This window comes from Aaosphaeria arxii, assembly GCF_010015735.1.
Source record: "Aaosphaeria arxii CBS 175.79 unplaced genomic scaffold BU24scaffold_10, whole genome shotgun sequence".
Classification (NCBI taxonomy): Eukaryota; Fungi; Ascomycota; class Dothideomycetes; order Pleosporales; genus Aaosphaeria; species Aaosphaeria arxii.
The window spans coordinates 1,074,103-1,096,021 of record NW_022983483.1 but is presented as its reverse complement, the minus strand read 5'-3'; the positions used below and the strand labels follow the sequence as shown (position 1 = coordinate 1,096,021).

Sequence of the window (21,919 nt, the reverse complement as noted above, 5' to 3'; positions counted from 1 at the left end):
ATTTGGAAAGATTTAGCCTGCGCATAGAAGAGGACATCATAATATGAAATGGTTCTATACCTTAAGGATAGATTTATTTCCTATCTACTATAGATTCTGAGGATGGCCTCTTTCCCATTTTGACGTCTTTCAACCACTAAGCCATTAATCCTTGCCCGATCCGTTGTACCCTTCTTATATTGACAGCATCTTGGTACAGCCATTACTTGTCTCCCTGTATAGTCTTTGGGAGCAATATTTACAACTCGAAGAACCTCCCGTGCAAACGCCCAACTATCATTATCTAGTTTAACGATGCTACTTGTTGAATGCAGTTACGTAGTGGCTTATCACGAGGAGGATCGTGGGGATGAGCTGGGTTGGAAATGCAGTGATGGATATAGAGTGAGAGCGCCATTCAATCATGCTATGAAATCAGAATGGATGCATACAAAAGACCCCAGGCTTTTTGATTGTTTTGTTTTTTGTCGAGAACTTGCGGCACAGTAGAGTGCGGAGTGGGAGTGGTTTGCTATTGGCACTCCGCGACCTTGAATATTTCGCTACCTAAAACGGGATCTTTCCCTTTCCGATTCCCTCATCCACCCTGGGACCGTGCCTTGGGACGAAGAAATGGTTTGCGACTAGATTGTTCTTTTATCATTATGACGAGCCTGCAACATCGGTCATGCCCTCTTTCGGTTTTTACTTGGGAAAGAACAGCTGAGCGTAGAGCAGGTAATCTGGTCAATTTTCATTTCTATTCTACTTTGAACCTACTCCGTTGTTGATGTGTGCCCAATGCGCGACTGAGCTTGCAATTCTAAGTTGCGTCATTTCGAAAGGTTCCTGAGAAAAGAAAGCGATGGATTGAATAGTGAAACAACATTATTTGAGCTCTGTTCCATCGGCCGCAGTTAAGAATCAAGCGGCTCCAAACTCTCCCTCGCGCCCTATTCGAACTCCCTCCTCATGCCGTAATGCTTCAAAAGAATCTTGACTTCTGACCCGCCCCTGCCAGTTTCAATCATTTCCTCTATAGTGCCTGCAGCTTGCTTCAAGAGCTCCGAGCTCACGACATCCTTTTTCTTTGGATGCAAGGGCGTCCCAAGCTTCTTGGTCTGAGTAGCTGTCAACAAGATGTAGCCTGCCACGAGTGGAAGTCGACTCTCCTTTTTGATATACCTAGGACCGTATATGCGTCTCAATTCGTCAGAACTGGCCTCTTTGATGGCCCGCAGCACTCTCCAGGCCGAACGGTGCAGGTGGAAATGGTCAAATGTGAGTGCTAACTCTTCAGACTTGAGTGACTGGCAGATCAAATTGAGCACCTCTGAAGTCGTTTGCACTTTCGATTTTCCTGAACCTTTGTGGCGTCTTGGAACCTTAGTCGTTTCCGCGATGTTGGCAACGTCTAAGTCGTCTTCGTCAAGAGCACACTTTGCTAGCACTTGATCAATGTTTGGATTGGCTTTCCCGAGGTCGAAGGTTGAATATCCGAGCCGTAGTTCGTATGCAACTGGGCTTATGATCCGCCCCTCAATGTGGGGTGGGTCTTGTTTTGAGCGCGTATCGCCATCAGCAGAATAGCCCATTGAGAGGTAGAAGCGTTCGCAGTAATCTTCTGTAGTTTTTGGCCTACTGCCAACAAACATCGTAGAATCCTTGTAAAGCGTTAAAGCGACTTCCATGTCTCGCCACTCCTTGCCCAAGAAATTCTCTCCCCGCGCAGCGTTGTAGATTTGTGCAGCTGTTTTTGCAGAACCCCAGGCATTGAGGAAGCTTGTACCGACTTCTTGCATGTCGAGTTTCATTCCAAAAAGGAGGGAACCGCAGAGCCAAGGGTGTTTGGTAAAGAAAGCATGTCGCTTATGCGTTTCGGGGTGCTATGTACGATCATTAGCGTACGGATCGTAGATTTCTGTGTTCATGAGAATGGCTTACCACGCCAGCCTTGATCATCTATTCTAACGTCAGCGGATCACAGCTTCACTTCAATCAAGTAGGTTACTTACCGCATCTGTTGTCAACTTTTGGAGCATGTCCTCCTCGAACCAACGCTCAACTTTCCTTATTATTGTTTTCATACACACATCATTCACTCGTGGCCAGGCATCCACCCTCAGATTTTCATGAAATCTGAAGTTTTCCTCCAGGGAGGCTTTGGCATTGTGAGCATACCTTTGGAGCTCTGCCCAAGCCATATGAGATTTGCCGCGGAGGGTGTGCTGGATATCCAAATAGATTTGGGCGGCGAAATCTAGTGTCAGCGTGTGACGACGTCGCTCCCTAAATACGCTCACGGATTTCGTCAGTGCATCAGTGGCTGGTAGACCCGTCTTTTTGTTCGCGTGGTCGAAGAAGGTTATATCTAAAAGAATTTCTAGAAGGAGGATTTTATCCTCTTCATACTTTTCAGAATGACTCATCTTTCCTCGATCTTGCTTGGGGTCATAGACACCAAAATATCCTGGCTTGTACATTGGTAAGGGGTAGTGATCGAAAACGTGTCCGAAAGAATCAAGAACGATATGAGAAACTATGAGAGAAGTTTCCGCGGTTTCGTAGAGGGTAAGATCAAAAGGATCTAATGGTGGAGAGTCCGCTGACGGAGCCTGTTCTTGGAGTAAGCACTGCGTTCCCAAGAACGTAGTTCTGGCCTGTATGGTATCTGATTCCGATGGATGATCCGTCAAAAACTGCTTTTCTAGTTCTAGCGTCAATTGGATTGCTACGTTGGTGGTAGCGGCGGCGGAAATGAGACTGGTGCAGTTCTGGGAATATGAATGCCAAATCTGTCGGAGAGTGCTCCGAATCTCTGACAAGTCCTGCAAGAGTGCAGCAGTTGCGAGATACAACTCAAGCGGGTCGTCGAAAGGCTCCACTTCGTAGAGGGCGCCAGCTGACTCCGCCTCTTCGACAGCCGGCGCCACGTCTGGAACATTGAGAAATTCCTTGGAAGGTTCTTCAACTGTTAGAACAGCGAACAGGTTCTTCAGGCGACCTTCGATCTCCTTGTCCGAATCCAGGACTGTCGTGGGTTTGTCCTGAGATTTGACGGACCCAGTCTGGAGGCGCGGTTCGAGAGCATGTCTCACTTTCTTTAGAATCGATAGAAAATAGGATTGCCTCTCGTCGCTGTCACTTCCAGCTTCGGTTGCCTTTCAGAGAGCGTCGTAATCCTTAATCTGTCGAAGGTGGATTGCCCTTTCGATTGATGTCCAGACTTGTGCAGGAACTGTGACACCTGGCTTGGATGCCAAATAGTCTGCCAGCGTCACAAAGTCCTTGACGGAAACGGCGTACTTCTGCATGGACCTTGAAGGGGAATTCGGCATACTCGCAGCATTGACTTTGGCATCTTGCTTGGCCTTTGCCCGAGCCTTTCCTTTGAGGCGTTTGCTTTTCTGGACTTGATTGTGACTATTCCTAGTGATCAGATCCGCAGAGACCAGATCTCCGCAAAACCCGAATCTTTGTGCAGTTGTAGCAAGCCATGTCGCAATATTGTCGGTATCCTGCTTATAGCGATGGTAAGTATTGGTCAAGGTGGATGGGAACATTGTGCTTGGGACTAGTCGATGGGGTTGGTATTTGATTGATGCTGAGGGTGTCTCTTGTATATGACCTAGTGATTGGCAGGGGTTAAATTCGCAAGAGGAGGATCGATTTCCATGCAATCGTTACCACGCTATTATATACAGCGAGACCTCGATTTCGAGGAAAACCGTAATTGTTTGCTCTTTCATGTGGAACATACACAAGGAAACATTTCTAGGCGATATTAAGCCTAGTGAAATTACGAGACTTAACGTGATTGGACACAACGCGGGGTCATTGACAACCATGGTCAACCGACATGGGCAAAGGAAGAAACACCCAATAACGATATCCGTGTGTGATACACAGGCGCTTGTATGTGTTTCAGCCAGTATATTGATGGAGAAAAGAGTGTTTTCATCGGGTCACAGGTGCATAAGGGCAATCGTTGCGTTGGTAACTGCATCAGTATCGTACCTAGATGTATGTATTCTACAAGCAACGCGTTAATTCTTGACACCTAAGGGTTGGTTAAATGACGCCAGGTTTTCACGAGGTCCTCGTCGAGAGCGAAAATCAGTAGTAGTAATATTCAGTCCATTGTTGGAGTACAATCCTCCCGATATGCCGGTAGCCAAGAGGGTTGTGACCAACTCATCAGTGCAGCTACCCGTCACAGCTGAGATAGCGTCAAGAAAGTGTTGCACCGATGAAAATCGTGATGCAAGACCGCAATTTCGCTGTCTTTGGAGAGAATTTTCCAATACGATTCAAAAAATCACTCAGTTCTTGACTGTGATGCAGTAAACAGTACTAATAAAAATGACTCCGGTGATACTGCTTAAACAATTGATTCTAATGACGTATATAAAGGTAATGACTGTTCCCGACATAATACCGACCAAGGACTGAGTGAGTGGAAGCCTTATTTCGCGAAGATTGAAGGGAATTTTCCGTAACACTACAAAGACCCGAGGGCTACGATGAGTTGTAAGAATTGAGTTGTGGCTATTCTGCACAAAGCAAACTTCGTGGTGACGACTGGTGAAGCACTAGCAACTTCCACCTTTTCAGAGTCAATATGTCGTCGTTCGCATGAGCTCTACATCGGCACGCCCTGCAAAGAGATCTTCAGAAGGTGCGACTCTTCAATCTCCTTAGCATGAGATTTCAGCTCATTCACGTCCCAATTAACCCAGACGAATTTACCCTTGAGGAATTCGGCTTCGGGGGATGCGATCCAAACATGGAAATGGCCCGGCAGCGCAACTAATATGTTGGTCAGTAAACATAATAATAAAAAGCGATACAAGAGGTTTGTTGATGACACGGGATATAACTTGAAAGTTAAAAAGCATGTAGCTTACCGTCATCTTGCCCTGCAAAATCAGAAACCTGGTTCAGCTCAGTCGTAACTACCCCAGGCTGGATATTGAAAATGTCGAGATCAGGATGTTCGGACTGGAGATAGTCGAACATCTTGGCTATGGCTAACTTAAGCGCTGCATAAGCCCACACTCCGGGTACTGGTTCGATGTGCGCAATGCCGGAGCTGATGTTCAAGATCTTTGCTTTGGGCGAGAGCAAGGGCAAAATCGTCTGGACCACGTAGAAGGAGCCCATTAAGTTCTCCTCAATACTCTCGCGCAATTCTTTCTCGCCGTATGTTGTGAGGGAGTTCAGTGGCTTGATCGAACCGGCGTTATTGACGAAGACGTCGACCTTGGCCTCGCCAGCTTTCTTGCTGGCACTGGTGAAAGCGGCCTCCAAAGCTTGACGTTGGCTGATATCAACACTCTCAAAGATCACAGTGGTAGTCCCCGCAGGATTGGCCTTTCTGATTTCCTCAGCAGCAGACTGCAGTCTTTCGATGCGACGTCCGAAGATAGCGATCGCTTTAGCACCTGCCTGCGCGAAAGCAATTGCCGTAGCCTTGCCAATTCCGCTGCCGCCACCCGTGATGAAGACGACTTTTCCAGCGGCGCTTAGCTCAGGACGAGAAGGGCTGATCTCAGAATAAGGCTCGGTGTGCCAAGTTTTGGTGAAGGACTTGAACATTTCATTTCCTTGATAGGGCCCGTTGTAGGTGGTCATCTTTGCGGAAGTACACTGTATGGAGCGAGGAGACAGAATATAGAATGTATGATACGATTGAAGTTTCGATGTCTTTTGCTTGCTTGTTGTGATGAAGAGAATAGATTCTGATTCTGCGACAATTGAGACTGATTAAATACATATCTAGCAATAACGTTTTACTAGAATTTCAAACCAGAGTACACGAATTGCTTCAACGAGTGGCGGACCCATTTCAAATCCAGTTCGACGTGGAAAACATGATAATTCCATTGTATCGTGGTTCCGTGGAACATGGTACGCTAAGATAAGTGACAGTCCCATAGCGGGGAGGTAGACGCTGATAGTCGCCTTCATAAGCACTACATATAACCTGATGGATTGATAATGCGTACAGAATGCACCAAAATGGAGGAGGTTCCGTGGCGTTTTGGATTATAAAATCAATATGTATGTCGTTTCCATGCTACGAAAATTACATTATTTACCCTCGAAGGTCACTCAAAAACTGCTTGATATTTCTAGAAAATTGATCGTACTTTATCGACTTAGATATGGACAAGACACAGTTTTACATATTTTGATGGCCATTAATGTTAATCTTCCTTCAGTTCATACTAGATATTCAAAATATACGAAGAACGACCGAAATTATCGCCATCGATGGCCGCTTCGGCACATTTTTGTTGCGTCCGTTGATGCAGTTCAGTGCAAGTAGCATGGAATGAATGCAGCCCTTCATGCCCGGTCTCCTTCGCCATTCTTCCAACGGTCTGCAACCCGATTTCCACAAGATCGCTGTCTAAAGACAAATCACTGTGTCTCGGTTCGTGCATGCTGTTGGTTGTTAAAAGCACCATAGCTGTCATGTACGCACACCCGGTCATCCTGTTATAATATGGTTAATGGTGAACTCTTTCTTTCGACGGATGACATATTGGGGGGGGGGGGATAGGTTGGATTAGGAAGTAGGTGCAACGGCGGGTACTCACCACCAATTCCAGCGGTTCGTCTCTCTCAAGTCCCTAAACAGCACCAGCAAACCGCGTGCCTCATCTACCAATGTCTCCCACTCTGGCGGCAGCTGCGGTGCAATCCCATGACTACCATACCTACGGATACTGGCAATCCACCCGGCATCCCAGGCATGAGCCTGGTTCACAAGAGTTGTACAAGTGAGACTCGTAGCATGTAACATCCCTAGGAAGCGGCGCGTACTAGGAGCTACACTTTTTGAGCCCACTTCGGCGTTGAACTCGGATGGAATGGAGGCTTTCCACTGCTCGAGTGCATGTGACACGCTTTGTAGTGCACGTGACCGTTCCTCAGGACTGCGTTTTCGAGACCGCGTTGAATAGATGTAGTCATATACACCGCCTTCGACAGCAGCTAATTGAATGCGTGCTGTGAGAAAATTCATCTGCAGGTTTCCATCGACGGTAGTGATAACACCTGAGGTTTGGTCATCTTGGATTTTGTTAATTTTTCTCTTGTTTTCGTCGTAGTTGAGGACTTCCGGCGAAGGCATGTCAAGATTGATATCGTCATCATTCTGGATTGAGGGTTGTTTTGAGCGCATGCTGAGGTCTTTGTCGAGGATATACGCCAACCAGAACACATAATCTCGCTGCCTTGCCTCCCGAATATCCAAGTGCGCTGAGTAGTCCCGGTCATGCAGGCCAATCGAGTGTGCGAGACGTAGTGTTGTAGCAATTAAGATCAGCGAAGGCTTCAGATCGTGTGAAGCCTGAAGCAGCATCACCATGCCCACCAGCACTTGGACGTTAAGGAGCTGGACACTGCCCAAAACTACCCTCGACAGCACTGACTCTGCCCTGCTAAGACATGTGGCGGAAGAAGGGATATCCTGATCGACTACTAAGTCGTGCCGCCGCGCGAGAGCCAGCACGATGTTAATAGCAGCCCATGCTACTGGATCGCGTTGAAGGGGCCCAACACTATAACAATCGTGCACTAACCTCAAGAGCGTATCGGGATGAAACAGTGGTAATACGGAGTTGAAATCTCTGAGGTAGATCTGAATGACTGGCAAGATCTGCTCTAGATGTGGTAGAACCAACAATTTTGGAGAGTCATTGTCATCTTCGCTTCTTGTGATATTTGACGGTAACACTGTCGCACCCGCACTTGCCTCCTCGTAATGAGGCAGCGGTTCAACATCAGTTCTACTTTCGACGGCATCCAAACGCTCGGCGACTTGTTGGATCACAGACTCCAGTCGTCCCAGCCGACCTTGTGTATCGCTGACACCAGCCTCGCCCTTCGCAATGCCCCGTCGTTTTTTAGGTGCTGACTTGCGGCTAGGCGCTGTGTATGTACACTCCATCTCATACGTGACGCAATTCGAGCAGCGAGGCTTCTCCCCACTGCACTTTAACTTGCGCCGGTAGCATAAATCGCAGGACTTTTTCGCCATTAGCTAGATGAATCTGACATCGAGATAATGTACGAGTCGCAGTCCGTACCTTTCTCGAAGCCTTGGTGACTTTGTCCATTCTTCTTTCCAATGTCGTCACTTCAGCTTATTAAGTATGTAATAAATGTTCTCGTAATTGTAATTGTTTAATCTGATGAGAGATGAATTGTGGTATGAGTTGAGGTCCTTTTCGAGGTTCCATGGAGGCACATAGTTACCTACTTATCAGTTGGTCGCTGACGAATCCAGAAGGATGATGACCACCCTAGCCTTGTTGGATGCTTCCGCGGAAGCCATGGATCAGACCTCATTGTACGCAAGCTAGATTTTAGAATACACAGAGCAACTACACATCTGAATGCATGACTTCCACTCCACCTAGATTGGACTGTCATCCCACCATAGAATTTTATTTCTTCCATATGTTTCGGACATTTAGGACGAGAAGGTACATCGTATATAATGAATACCCTTAAGCATTTCTGTCTTTAACCTTATATGTAAGAAGTTGCGTATATAGTGCTTCTACCATGAGAGATTGCAGCTAAAGAAGTAATACGGCCTTGACTTTTAAGTGGATTGTTTCACATTTCGAAAAATATGTCCATATCTTGCAATATAAGAACTACTAGACAATCTGTACTTCAACATTGTTTACTGTGAGTAGGGTTGAAATCTTGATTCAGAACCTTGTAGCATGGTAACTCCATTTGATGGTGTGTTCAGCACATACAATTAGGTGCACTTTTACTCATAGCAAATTCCAATGCATTCGATTCAAGCAAATTCGACACTTAATCAGTACTTTTATCCCAGCACAATAACAAAGAAACAATTGAAACTCCCTCCTTATGGACAAGATAGGCAAAACACACTTAAATCAGATCGATCTCTTCCATCGCCAGAGATCCTTCTTCCACTCTCAAAGCAGCCTCTCCATTCATCAATCCCACAACATAGCATGTGCCTATGTGTAAATACCCGTCCCCTTCTTTGCGGAGAAGTACTGGGCAGGGACAACCTGGAATCACCCCAATCACGTCCCCGACTTCGATGGAACGTCGACTGGATCCTATGTATCCGTCGCGTGTACAGAATAGATGGAGATCTTGTAGAAAAGCAGGGCTTATTAGAGCTTTCCTGAACATGCGGGTTAAGAAGCCTTGGTCCTGTAATGCTCTGTACAACGACGCTTCATCTGAGGCTGCTATCCCGAACGACAATTCTACAAGTCGCGACGTCAGTGCGCTTTCATAGCACACCTCTAAATCTTTAAGACTGGATCGCAACGAACTCTCGCTGGCACGTGCCGCCAACATAACATCGATGATGCAGACCGTTGTAACAAGCCACCTTTCCATGAACAAGTCATCTTGGTCGCCGCAATACTCTCGGCGTTTGATCTCGTTGCCTGACCACAAGGCCTGCAGAATTGCCTCCAGGTAGACGACTTTGGTGCGACTCTCGATGGTCAAACGCTTGTCCACAAACCTCTGGTAGAGGTCTTTGAATTTTTTCGCATTTTTTTCACGTATATCCTTTGCGTCTGTAACAGTATCGCATATGCATACACTAACTCGTAACTGGTGCTCATTTAGCACTCGCGGACCGGAGGAAGAAGACACTGTCATGTTGCGGTCCGAATGCTGTGTAGCATCCAGGGCTGGAAATGCTTCCCACCCATAAATGGGCATCACGTGCCAGTTGGGAACCCAAGATGGCAGCTTTGGTCGCAGTTCCCAGGATTGGGGGAAGAATGACCCGGCAAAACGCAGCAGACTTAGGCCCCCAACGACTGCAATGCATTTGGATGCAAATTCTAAATACACTTCAAGTGTGCTTTTTGTGTAATGCGGAGTGATGAAATTCCCGAGAAGGCCTTGCAGCGCGAATATCTTGTCCCTAGGATCCGTGGCTTGGTACGTCAGGGTAGTAAAGACAGCCTCAATTTTGTCCATATCGCTCATCTGTCCAGAATTCTTGAAAAGTTTTCGAAAACCAAGGATGATATTGAAACCATTGCTTTTGAGCAGCTCCCTATCCTCCATATGCGAAATGTGGCCTTCAGGGAAAAGTTTCTCGCCACTCGTTGCGAAATATGTGACCACTTCGGCACAGGCCCTCAGATTCATAATCAACAATTTGTTGATCAACCATGACCCAAAGATTCCTGGCGAGCACCACTTCTTGGAGCACCCATATTCGACACCAATACTGTGCCCTGAGGAACTTCCCGAACGCACTCCAACCTCTTTCATATTTCCTAATCTCGTTATCTTTGTCCAAGAGGGGATGACCGACCATCCAATATGGATCTTTCAGCAGGTCTGGAAAGGCTATCTGCATGCGTCGAATGAGGTCGATGGCATCTGTGTATCTATTGCCCCAAATTCCTAGCCATGAGACGACCGTCGAAGCATTCGAGTATACAGCTCCCATAAGTTGGACCTGGCTCGATCTTTCTTCCACATCGCTCTGATTGATGCAGACACCATCAGCCCAGACAAGCGGTGACAGTGGGCTAGATGACCGAGCTATTTCAGCACGTATATGCCGCAGGGCCGACGCCAGATTTCCCCCAACGGTCATGTCAATATCGTTTACAGAGATTTCCTCGGGGGGAATCTTTTTGTCCCATCTGTAAGACAGCGCTGTGTACGCCTTATCGGTGTCCAAAGGCACAGTGGCGAGACGACACGAAAGACGGTCATCGATTCCCTCCGCCGGCGATATCTCGAGCAGCCGAACCGAAGGTACGTCCTGGGGCAAGCTTTCGTAGATGATATTGTCAGACATGGAGGCGGCTGATATCGTGGTTTGGTTCTTGGTCGTTTGGTTCTTGCAGTTGAGGGGGTTGTGGGGTGGCGACTTCTGAGGGCGGGGAAGGAATCAGGTTTTTGGAAAGCGGGCACAGCTTTTGTACTCGAATTACGTGTCCCGCGTGACTATGCGGTGGTACGGATACTACGAGAGAGAGGTCACAATGAGGTCTTCGTGCTACGAAAGCGGACGGTCAGAAATCGAGACTGAAATTCATGTATGAAGTTGTGGGAGTAGAGTATCGTCAAAACGAATTGTAAGCGGGCGAAAACTCATAGAAGCTTTGAGTAGAGGGAATTGTAGTGTATGAATGTTGCAATAACAAGAACATCTACATAAACTCCCCCATCCCCTCCCTCGTCGCAACCTTCGCTTTCACGCCCTCCTGCCGCTGCTCCTCAGACAACAACGCGCGGATGACGTTCGCGAGCCTTTCGATGCCCTCAGCTAGCAGGTCCTCGTCCTCCCATGCGAAGCAGACGCGGAGACAGTTTTCGAAATGCGCGTTTTGGGTGTCGTTGGGGACCTGTTGTGAGATAAGATGGGACTGTTAGTAGGGATACTGGGGAAGTGTGGGGAGAGGGGAGTGAGGAGGGTACTTGCTTCGAAAACTAGGGAGGGGTATTGTTAGCTGGTTTTCTTTGGAGAAGAACAAAAATGGAGGGAAACGAAGGTGAAAGGTTGGACTTACTTTCTCCCTGAGCAACGATGACGTTCTCGTCGTCCTTCGCCCGTTGCGCCACAACGGCACCTTTGAGCGGCTGCGGCAACGTCAGCCAGATAAAGTACCCGCCGACGACCTCTCGGTCTGTCTGCGGGATCTTGACGCCTAGAGGTGTTAGGTACTTTGTGATTGCGGCGACCATCTTACGGTAGCGAAGGGCATAGGCAGGCTGCAAGACGTCGAAGATGTGGCGCTGGAGCTCGCCTGTCTCGAGGGCTTCTGCGACGAATGTTGCGGTTAGTTGGGAGGGTGCGCCGCCTGAACGGCTTGAACCTCTGGTTTACGGCACGTTAGCTTGTTTATGAGGCAGTGAGTGGATTTGGTATGTGGTTGATAGAAAAGGACTGTTGGTGGGCTACAACAGGGGTGTCTGTATCATAACTGACGACGGACGAAGATCTCATCTCGATGCGGCCATCGCATGTTTGACAAGAAGAAGGGAATAGAGATGCGAAGATAGGGACTCACGTCTGTGATACACCATATGCCATCTTTGCTGTGCCTTCTAACCAGCCCGTACGTAGACCGGGGCCGCATATCTTGGAGAAGCTTCCATTCGACGCAGCGTTGCCAAAGCCATCGGCACCCTCCCTCTCAGCTCCCCCGTCAAGGGTTCTGTCGACGTCGACAATTCGAGGAACATTTGCTTTCTCGGAAGTCAACGTCTCGGCAGTGAGGCTCGACGGAAAACGCAAGAAATCATAGACATCATCTGAGATGATGAGAGCGTCATATTCTCTTGCTAGCCTCACCAGTCCCTCCCTTCTTCGCACGGTCATGGTCTTGAAGGAAGGGTTGGAGAAGGTAGGGACACAGTAGATGACATGTTTGTACACCTTCCCCCATGGGCGAGCGGGTTTAAAGATCTAACAATACTCAGTTATGTTCACGTTCATCACGTCTACAATCATTTGAAGATCACGACTCCAGAAGGTGTAGACGTACAGGCCTGTTATTGCCTTCAGCTTCGGCCTTCTCTTCACTTTTCTGGATCTCCCTCTTCAGAAACTCGAGGTCAATTCCCTCTTCATCTTCCGGCACGGCTCTAAGTTTGGTAGAAAAGCCACTGTCGTCGAAGATTCGGAAGGCTAGCATATAGCTCGGCGCAACTATCCAGACATTACGCGTGTACACGGGGTCAGTGAACACCTGGAGCAAGCAGGCCAGATTCTGGGAGGCACCGCCCGTGATGCAGACGCGGTCTTCAGAAATAGGATTCGAGAAGTGATAGAAATTTGTCAAAAGGGACGCGACGTTCTTGCGTACTGGGTGGGGCAGTCATTATTGTGGACGTTCATCACGGGGGAACAGGTCGAGTGGGGCCGCACATTTGAGGTCTCCAGGATCAGGGCCGTATTCCAGGCCTGGATCCGCTATTGCGTGGTTGGCAAGGACCGTGTTGGTTGCCTTTTGCAAAATATGTTTTGGAAGCAGCGAGAAGTTCGGCCACCTACAGAGAGTGCATCAGCGATATGCTGCATTAATCCCTGCTGCATGGGGAGTAGGATGTTCTGTAGGTAAGCTGCAAGCATAGCAATTTCCACTCTGGCGAACAACAAGGCAAAACGCAGCAAAAAGATTGCAACAGGGCAGCAGTAGTAATGGTAGGAAATAAATGCTGACCCTCGTAAGAGATTAATCAATGGCTTCGTACTGGTGAGCGACCCAGCAACATCCGAGAATGCCGGCATTTTTTCTCTCCTTGGACTGTTTCTTTTCTCGTCTCCGTATGTAGCGTGTGGTGGTTATTATTGGACGCGCGTTTGAGGATTGCGTTTTAAGACGTATGCGTACCCCAATGGGCCAGTCCGAGCTTCAGCTGTCAATGTGTACTACCAATCGACTCCAGCTACCTAAAGTAGACGGCTGGAGATATGGTTCAGGAGAAACTCCGATGAGAATCGAAGTAACGTTTGGAGGGCGGGGGGTGTTAGACAGAAGGGTCTAGATGGACGAATTGGGGATATGGTACAATGCAAGCAGGGGACCAATCAATGGAACGATGAGAAGCTGGAAGCTGGAATAATGTTGTACCGCAGGCTTACTAGGGAAAAGATAGAATGGTGACAAGGAGATAATGCTGAGATGATGCGCAGTAGGAGGTGACTGGACTGTGAATGTGTGGCAACTTGCAAGACAGACGTGAATTGCGGTTGTGGCTGCACCGGAATTCGGATGGCCGTGAGTGCCGAGCTGCGGTCTGGTGCGAGTCTGTACCGTCTGATTGTCTGATGTCTGGATCTGCGTGTTTGGCGGCCTTTTGAGATGCACAGTTGCGGATCTACTAAAACAGTGCTAATAATGGAGCTCCGGAATGTATGTATTGGATATCCAGAAGTGTTCAGCAGAGTCTTGGGCATTGACTCGCGAGCGACCTCGCACTTAGTTTGAAACCCAGTTTGCGTGAAAGAAGGTTGAACGAGATGCCATCGAATAATGTGGTGGTGTCTAGAACAGGAGACCTTTTTTTGCTTGTTGTTCCCTTAATCATGTGCGTTAGGGCAATTTTTCACGGCATAGCCAAGAATAGACAAATGTGCATACGTCGTGGTTTGCCGTGTCGTGTCGTGTCGTGTCGTGTCAATATTGTCAATGTCACCGTGGATGTTGTGCGTGCGGCGTCGTAATGTCTTCTTGTACTATGTGCTCCGTAGTAGTTAATGGTTACTATTGATGAGAAGGAAATAGAAGAAAAGCAATGGTAAGTGAGATATTGCCATTGATGATAATCCTGTTTTGTTGAAGAAACTGTGCAAAGGTACGGTATCTAATCTATTTACGAGTGAGTGTTTCAATTGTGGCGACGTCATCTCTTTCCCTTTTTGCATCCCCGAGCACACACACACACACACTCTCTCTCACTCTCATCTCCCCAACTGAGTCTACTCTCCCCCTTTCACCGAAACCTCGTCTTCCCTAAGAGGTACTTGTATTGTATAATACCTATAGGTATCTACCTAGCTACGGGGTAGTGTAGTTACTCGTATCGTAGCGGACGGTACCTAGGGATGTAGCATTCTTCCAATGTTTCTATTTATTCCCTCGTTCTACATTCCTAGGTTCCCTTTACCGAATACACCTAACCTCATATATCCACACCAAACATGGCCCTGTACATTACAAGTATACATACTAGAGTCAACACGCTATTGGCATCACTAACCACGCGCTCTATACTCCTTTTCAACCTTTTGTGAGGCTATGGGGGGAGGCACAGGAGGGTCCTACCTGCGGGCCCTGATCGCTAATCTCGTAACCTGATGCCCTGGAGCCCTGGACTGCGGCTTCACAATGCTTATTACAGCCACCCCATTCGCCACCGCGCGGCCTTCCCTCACCACACACCACACACCACACCACAGTGACCACACTACACTATCCGTACATCCCACCGTAACGCAGCGCACCCGAGTTTGTATCGAATATCGAATATCCGACTTCAGACGTAGGGAAGTGCGGTGCTGTAACTATATGCAGGCACGAACACGTTCTGGTGCGGGCAGGGCCGCAGCCTCTCCAGCCCAGCCAGCGTCAAATAGTATCCTTTAGTGAGCCACCACGTACAGACTACAGCTTCGAATACTATGGAGAGTAGTCACTACAGTCGACTACGGATGGTATCGTAAATCGCGACATGATAGGAGGGTAGAGGCGTACGCAGGGTAGAGGATTGGGCCGAAAAGAACAACTCGGCGATCTCAACAATGTGTCTCAGATTTTCGTAGGCCGCCAGTCTTTGTCTTTGTCTTGTTTTGCCATGTCCTGTCATGTCCTGTCCTATCCTTCAACTCAGCTCTATATCGAGCACTCATCTCACCGTTGCCCCAAACGGCACAGCTGACAGCTACCTGCACAGCACACAGTATACTTACTACAAGCCAGGCTCCATGTACTACCGTAATCTCGACGTCCGACACGGGATGAAAGCCAATGGAGGTCTGTCTTCTTCGACCGGTGTGAAGAGATATAATAAAACCACAGTGTATTATGATCACGATTATGATTATGGCTATTACTATTGTCATCTTCACCATCCACCACACATATGTGATCAACAACACAACAGGACAACCCGTTATATATATGTAACATTATATATAACTATATACTATGCAGTGTGTATGTAGGTACACAGTAAACAGTACCGAATAGTGTGGACATGCATGGTTAGTTCACAGTGCGCGCGGCGAAACCGGGGCCTGGCCAGGAACTAAACCCTATAAGTCGCCTGTTTCGTCATCGGGAGACAGCGATGATCCTTCACTGCCGACAATCCTATTCCAGTCCACAGTCCACAGTCCACTACCACACAGTACCCTGCCATACAGCCATACCCTACAAGTACTTACTCCTCGTACCGACTCCCGCTGGCGGCCAACATTCACCTAAATAACACACATCTGCCCACCCAATCTCCTGTTTGGCCTCCTCCTAGTTCGTTCTTTCTCCCTCCACTGTGAGACTGACCGTCCGTCCCTTGCGGGTGGCGCATTCACTATTCTTAAGCCCTCCGAGGCTACCACTACTACTCTCCTCAACTGTTTGGAAAAACATTCATACCCATACCGATTCATTCCATTCCATTGCGTCTTCGCTCGCTGTCCCGCCTTATTCCTAACCTACTCCTCCGCGACATCCACGACCTCCACGATCTCCCAATCTTCTTCCTCCAAATTCTTCCACAGCCTTCACAATGGAAAAGAAGCGGTCGAGTCGTCGAATTTCCTCGCTCTTCAGCCTGGGAGGTTCCGATTCTGGTGCAGGTTCCGCCGGTTCATCCGAATCAAGCAGTCGCCTTACCAAGGTGAAGAATCGCATCTCGTCCGCAACACACCTCACGCCCGAGTATCCCCCACCACCGCCCCCAAAACAACATGGAAATACTCTCCAGCCTACCATTCACCCCGTTGAGTCTGCGCCGGCCGCACTCGATCCTCCACCCCCAATTTCGTCCGCTGCAAACTCTCGCTCTAGCTCACCCGCCCGCCCCGCCTCTACGACCCGTTCCGGTAGCCGACCAGGAAGCCAGACAACAAGTCGACCTGGAACACGAGACGGCTTAAGAGACAACTATGGCGGTGCAGGGTTACAGGTGCCTGCAACTGGCGAGACAAAACTGCGAAAATTGAAGAGGCGAAGCGGACTCTTTGGCGGAGCCCAGACCAGCGACGAGGGGGTCCATGAAACTTCAGGTCGAGGTCCGGTGAAAGGCCATGCAAATATTCCCGGTGGACCTCTAGCATGGATAATTGGTCACAGCGGGCAAGTCCCGTACAATCTCACTATGCTCCTGAATGGAGAAAAGGTAAGCATGCAATATACATAAGTTGATTCGACAACGTAGCATTGTCGCTAACATGTTTGAATAGGTTGACGAGCTATGGGACGACCAGGGTGATACTCTGGTATATCTATTCCCGCGTACGTCTGGAAAGGGACCTTCCTTCCGCATCGATTCTTCACTATACGCAGATTCCCTCTACATGACCAAACTCGTGCATGGGTCTCTATACAGCGAACCCGCTCACGGCACAAATCATGACGTAGAAGCCCCAGAGCGATCTGAGACGTTCCCATCTATTCGAACCGAATCCCCTGAGCCTGTTGTCAATGGAAGCAGTTCCGATGGATCGAAGGGATCACGAGCTCTCAGCGATGCCACAGAGGACGATCATTCCGAGAAACACCTGTACCTACCTATTCAATTGAGCACCGACCAAGCTGCAATCACACCCAGCGCGCAGGAACCAAGGCTCTCAACGAAGGACATTGACACCCTGATCACATATCGTAACTTCATCGCTTTTCTCATGGGCCAGTCCTTGGTTGCGACAGAGCGACATCACGGAATCTTCGAAATCTTCTTGCGAATCTCTGATATCCTTAACCACTATCAGTTTTCGAACGTCGATGGGTCGACGTATGGCGAGATCGCTTCTTCAAGTTTTGACAGCTATGTGGATGAACTCGCCCTCGCCGATGTTCGCAGCAGCCGGGAGAAAACAATTGAAGCTATCGTCCTCGGAGAGCACATGCGGTCTATGGTTCTATATACAGAAGGCTTCGTGCACGCGGCAGGGAAATTGGACAGCATTAAGGAGCTTAACCATCCTAAATATGAGATGATCAGCCCCAAAACCAGCACAAGACTCGCTCGTGCGGCCATGGACCTGGAAATGCGTACGAAGAACATCGACACCAAGTTGACCGATTTCGACTTCCCAGCGATATTCTCTGGCTTGATGAACAGCGATACCGCGGATGAAAAGAAGTTGATTCGCTTTAAGAATTGGAGGGCCTCGTTCATGTCATGCAGGTCGTTCGCTATTGACTATTATAAGAGCAAGTACGGATCATGGCTTCCCAAAGCCAAGTCGAAGAAGAACAACCTCACGACCAGCGGCTTGAATCGACTTGTCTTACTAGAAATCTATCGCGACTTGTCTACATTGTACGACCTCCTCGCTGATCGTACCAACTTAACCACACGCACAGCCGATGGATTCACCACAGAAGATGAGGGAACTGGTTTCGAGTGCATTGCCTATCGTGCGTTGCGGAAGGTTTTGAGCGAATATGATCGAAGCGTACCTCCAGTGCAGCCGCCCATTCCTTTCGATCTACCACTGTTCCCGACCTTGAAGGGCATCAAGAGCGACTACCCTTCCAACGACCCCAAGAAGGACGCTAAAGCCCGCAGCAAGAAGCTCAAATCCGACGAGATTGCGCGTATCATGAAACGGTCACACAACCCTGACGCTGAGCAGCAGACCGCTTTCTTAGAGGCTTTCCGTGCGTTCGAGCACAAGCAGGCAAGCGGCAGCACGATGGACGAGTTGTGGGAAATGCGGACAGGCCACTGGCTGTTCCTCTACGCCGTGATCCAGTCACTACCCATGTTGGTCATCGATGCGCCGGGTGTGCGCTACACACAAGGCGTTGAGTACTTCCTCTGCGAGCCGCCTAGGTCGGGTGCCCCTTGGGGAAGAGACGATACGACCAGGGCCCGTACTTGGTTCGGAGTCGCTGGTGGAACGCAAGTTGTCAGCCTTCCGACTGACATTGTTCAGCACGGCGTTGAAGGCGTTTTCCGTCGCTCGCACTGTTGGGCCATGGCAGAGAAGTGGTCCCAGTATGATGTCCTTCTGAATGCTGCAGTCCAAGAGTCGATGAACTCAGCACCACTACCGCCCCCGCCCGGAGGCATGCTGGCAGCGAACGGCGCCCCGAGGGCCCGCTCATCCAGCCCAGATCGACGACGCGAGTCCGTCATGGACTTCGGCTTGGAAGCGCTACCCGTGCCAGCCGGTCCCGCCAATCCGCTCGTTATGCGACCTGCTTCTAGCAACGATCCAAGCAAGACCTTCGATGCGATTCTGCAATCGGCCGAACTGCAGCAGACGCCGCCAAAAGGAAAGAAGAAGAAATGAGCCACGAACATATAGCATAGACCCCGGATTCGAAATGTTGCACATACATCATGTGTACATATATTGTAGACATACACCACGAATTCTGTATATGGTATCGAACATAAAAAGGGGTAAAAAGATGAGCGCAGCGTAATCATTGTATAGTTAATATCCTTTTCGTTTCCTTCATTATTCCCGCATGGCATTTGCATATCAGAAAAAAAGCGGATGGGATCAGTCAATTGTCCTTGACGACGTTGGGTGACCAACGCATTCATGTTCCATAACAGGTACACATAGAATATATACAACTACAGAGGGTAGTAGAACCTCGAGATTAGAAAGTATATACGAAAAGAAGTACATACAAACGAGACAAACATGCATTGAAACATATCCTGTGATGTTACTGCAGAAGATATTTGCCGATTACTTACAATTCAGGTACATAAATCCCCTCCATGCTACACGTACCCATAAATGGAAATACAACCCAACACGAGGTCACAAGGTGCATACATACTGCATACATACCTTGACCTAATGTACAATATGACGGAAGTCCTCCCGTAGATTGGAACCTTCTTATCGGATGTCCCTCCCATAAGATACGCTTGGACACGGTTGGTGCCGGGGCCACCACCACCAACCACACGCGCCAGCCAACCAAATCGCAGCTGGTAAATATAATCCACCTGAAATTCATTATCATCTTCCACATACAATACCAATCGCACTCCCCCGCCGCCAACCCTTTCGTTCTCCCGTCGCGCACGACTTCCCTCTACCTCGACGCCTCGCTCGCCCGAGTCGCAATCCCCGACCGCACGCAATTGGACAAGAGAGGAAGAGTGAGAGGGAAAGGAAAGGAAAAGGAAGATGACTTCTTCGCTCCCGGGGACTCGCGACCCGCCGGTATCGCAGTTCGACCTCAGCACGTACTGGGGTCGTGTCAAGCATGCGGCGAATATTTCGGACCCGAGGTGAGGATTACAATACTTTTTTGTTGTTGTGGGGGAAAATGATTATACACTTTGCTGTATGGTTTTTTTTTGGGGCGGCGGTAGTGGTGCTATGGATTGGTCTACGCAAAGCGCGCGAGTGAAAGGCATTGTGGATGTCACACGATCGCATGCGAAACTGCACACACATACACCACGGGAGGGGGATTGTAAATATGGGGAGTAGGAATTGAATTCTGGACACGGAAGGCTAATGCGAACGCAACAGAACGCTCCTCACGTCCGCGGCGGGCCTCGACAATGCGAAGCGACTCATCACCTCGTACAAGATGGGCAAGGCGCAGGAGATGACGCCGGAGCTGTGGCAGGCGAAGAAGATCATCGATTCGACGATACATCCAGGTTCGTTTTCTCGCCGCCCTCCTCTACCGGTTACGTTACAATTGGAGAAAACGGGTATTTAAGATATGGGAAAGGTGGACGATAAGGTGTTTTGAAAGAAGAGAAGCTGATTTGGTGACGGGTGGGGATAGATACTGGTGAACCTGTGTTCTTGCCGTTTCGCATGTCGTGCTTCATCTTGACGAATTTGGTCGTCACGGCGGGTATGCTTACGCCGGGTCTTGGGGTAAGTTTTCTCTTTTCTTTTCTTTTCTATACTTCGACTGTGGGGGAGGAGTTGGTTCCATTATGAGAAAATGGAGAGCAAAAGGCTGACATCGGGAACCACAGACGGCGGGAACACTGGGCTGGCAAATCACTAACCAGTCCCTTAACGTCGCCATCAACTTCTCCAACGCAAACAAGTCGACCCCCCTCTCCACCAGCACAATCGTAAAGTCCTACTTCCTCGCCGTCAGCGCCTCCTGCGGTGTAGCCCTCGGCCTCAACTCCCTCGTCCCGCGCATGAAGAGCCTCTCCCCGAACGCCAAGATGGTCGCCGGCCGTCTCGTCCCCTTCGCGGCCGTCGCAGTCGCGGGTGTCCTCAACGTATTCCTCATGCGCGGCGAGGAGATCCGCCAGGGCATCAACGTGTTCCCCGTGCTCAGCGAGGAGGAGAAGAAGAGGGTGGAGAGCGGGGAGTTGGAGGTCGCGCCGTTGGGAAAGAGTAGGAAGGCGGCGACGCTGGCGGTCGGAGAGACGGCGATTAGTCGCGTGCTCAATGCCACGCCTATCATGGTGCTGCCGCCATTGGTGCTGGTCAGGCTGCAGAAGACGGAGTGGTTGAAGCAGAGGCCGAGGATGGTCACGCCGGTTAACCTTGGTATGTTCTACTTTTTGAAATGCATTGGGGGATTGAAAGGGCTAACAGTGAGGGGCTTAGGTCTTATCTTCGGCACCTCGATATTCGCTCTCCCGTTGGCACTCGCTGCGTTCCCGCAACGTCAGGCTGTCAGTGCTAACTCGCTGGAGCCGGAGTTCCACGAGCGAGGCGGAAAGGATGGATTGGTTGAATTTAATCGTGGCATATGAACGTAGTTCATCATTGCACATAAAGGCTGGAAGAATTTCCTTAGTGAGGAGAGGCCACGACCTTACAGATTCTAGCGTCCTGTAGGTACAATGTCTTCATGGGACGATGTTTACCAACAGGCCTGACGGTATTATTGGAGGGCAGATGATGAGTATATAGTTATACACAGCAACATAGAATACTGATGAACTGACTCAGTCGGTCAGTTAGTCATGGAATGGGAATGGGAATGCCGCATTGGGAGATAGAGATGGTGGTGGTCGGATGCGGTGAAGGAAATGCTTCTGATTGGCTGGAGGCCGGAGGTGGTCGGAGCTGCCCTTCGAGATATCTCGAGGAAGAGAATATTGGGTCAATTACCACATAGAAACCCTCGAATTATATAGAGTCATAGACATGTATATTCCAGCAGCTTCTGTGCACATTATTTACGTACAATTACATAAATAATAAGGGCCACCAGCGTGATCTCTGGGCATAGAGTTGCCTACGCTGTGG

At 49.1% G+C, this 21,919-nt stretch overlaps 7 protein-coding genes across 7 annotated transcripts; 2 read left to right on the top strand and 5 right to left on the bottom strand.

The window, feature by feature from the left end:
• Positions 1-876: 876 nt before the first annotated feature.
• BU24DRAFT_472274 (uncharacterized protein) lies at positions 877-3,542 on the bottom strand (the record flags this gene model as incomplete). Its single annotated transcript, XM_033532730.1, has 4 exons — positions 877-1,865; positions 1,924-1,941; positions 1,995-3,140; positions 3,207-3,542. The coding sequence occupies 4 exons, from the start codon at positions 3,540-3,542 to the stop codon at positions 933-935; spliced, it is 2,433 nt and encodes an 810-aa protein (XP_033379457.1). The 3' UTR covers positions 877-932.
• An 817-nt stretch (positions 3,543-4,359) lies between these two features.
• Positions 4,360-5,613, bottom strand: BU24DRAFT_472271 (NAD(P)-binding protein; the record flags this gene model as incomplete). Its single annotated transcript, XM_033532729.1, has 2 exons — positions 4,360-4,788; positions 4,887-5,613. The coding sequence occupies 2 exons, from the start codon at positions 5,611-5,613 to the stop codon at positions 4,622-4,624; spliced, it is 894 nt and encodes a 297-aa protein (XP_033379456.1). The 3' UTR covers positions 4,360-4,621.
• A 596-nt stretch (positions 5,614-6,209) lies between these two features.
• On the bottom strand, positions 6,210-7,939 carry BU24DRAFT_355113 (uncharacterized protein; the record flags this gene model as incomplete). Its single annotated transcript, XM_033523837.1, has 2 exons — positions 6,210-6,480; positions 6,585-7,939. The coding sequence occupies 2 exons, from the start codon at positions 7,937-7,939 to the stop codon at positions 6,210-6,212; spliced, it is 1,626 nt and encodes a 541-aa protein (XP_033379455.1).
• Positions 7,940-10,420: 2,481 nt separating this feature from the next.
• On the bottom strand, positions 10,421-10,810 carry BU24DRAFT_320761 (HET-domain-containing protein; the record flags this gene model as incomplete). Its single annotated transcript, XM_033522923.1, has 1 exon — positions 10,421-10,810. A coding segment is annotated over one exon (390 nt), but the record flags the coding sequence as incomplete, so codon positions are not given.
• A 330-nt stretch (positions 10,811-11,140) lies between these two features.
• Positions 11,141-13,264, bottom strand: BU24DRAFT_399306 (PLP-dependent transferase; the record flags this gene model as incomplete). The annotated part of the gene is made up of 7 exons (XM_033525405.1): positions 11,141-11,375; positions 11,453-11,460; positions 11,541-11,848; positions 12,042-12,439; positions 12,519-12,838; positions 12,902-13,023; positions 13,128-13,264. The coding sequence occupies 7 exons, from the start codon at positions 13,262-13,264 to the stop codon at positions 11,181-11,183; spliced, it is 1,488 nt and encodes a 495-aa protein (XP_033379453.1). The 3' UTR covers positions 11,141-11,180.
• A 2,719-nt stretch (positions 13,265-15,983) lies between these two features.
• Positions 15,984-19,348, top strand: BU24DRAFT_53223 (uncharacterized protein). Its single transcript, XM_033534364.1, has 2 exons — positions 15,984-16,878; positions 16,943-19,348. The coding sequence occupies exons 1-2, from the start codon at positions 16,267-16,269 to the stop codon at positions 19,001-19,003; spliced, it is 2,673 nt and encodes an 890-aa protein (XP_033379452.1). The 5' UTR covers positions 15,984-16,266; the 3' UTR covers positions 19,004-19,348.
• A 250-nt stretch (positions 19,349-19,598) lies between these two features.
• On the top strand, positions 19,599-21,841 carry BU24DRAFT_399301 (sideroflexin-5). The gene is made up of 5 exons (XM_033525404.1): positions 19,599-19,968; positions 20,216-20,349; positions 20,481-20,575; positions 20,680-21,211; positions 21,272-21,841. Exons 1-5 carry the CDS (start codon positions 19,865-19,867, stop codon positions 21,418-21,420), a joined length of 1,014 nt encoding a protein of 337 aa, XP_033379451.1. The 5' UTR covers positions 19,599-19,864; the 3' UTR covers positions 21,421-21,841.
• Positions 21,842-21,919: the final 78 nt, after the last annotated feature.

Excerpts from the sequence above, each read along its gene's own strand:
- BU24DRAFT_399301 (XM_033525404.1), top strand. The coding sequence starts at position 19,865 with ATGACTTCTTCGCTCCCGGGGACTCGCGACCCGCCGGTATCGCAGTTC. Across the intron at positions 20,350-20,480 it reads CGATTCGACGATACATCCAG|ATACTGGTGAACCTGTGTTC; the intron begins GTTCGTTTTCTC and ends GGGTGGGGATAG. Across the intron at positions 20,576-20,679 it reads TGCTTACGCCGGGTCTTGGG|ACGGCGGGAACACTGGGCTG; the intron begins GTAAGTTTTCTC and ends CGGGAACCACAG.
- BU24DRAFT_53223 (XM_033534364.1), top strand. The coding sequence starts at position 16,267 with ATGGAAAAGAAGCGGTCGAGTCGTCGAATTTCCTCGCTCTTCAGCCTG. Across the intron at positions 16,879-16,942 it reads TGCTCCTGAATGGAGAAAAG|GTTGACGAGCTATGGGACGA; the intron begins GTAAGCATGCAA and ends ATGTTTGAATAG.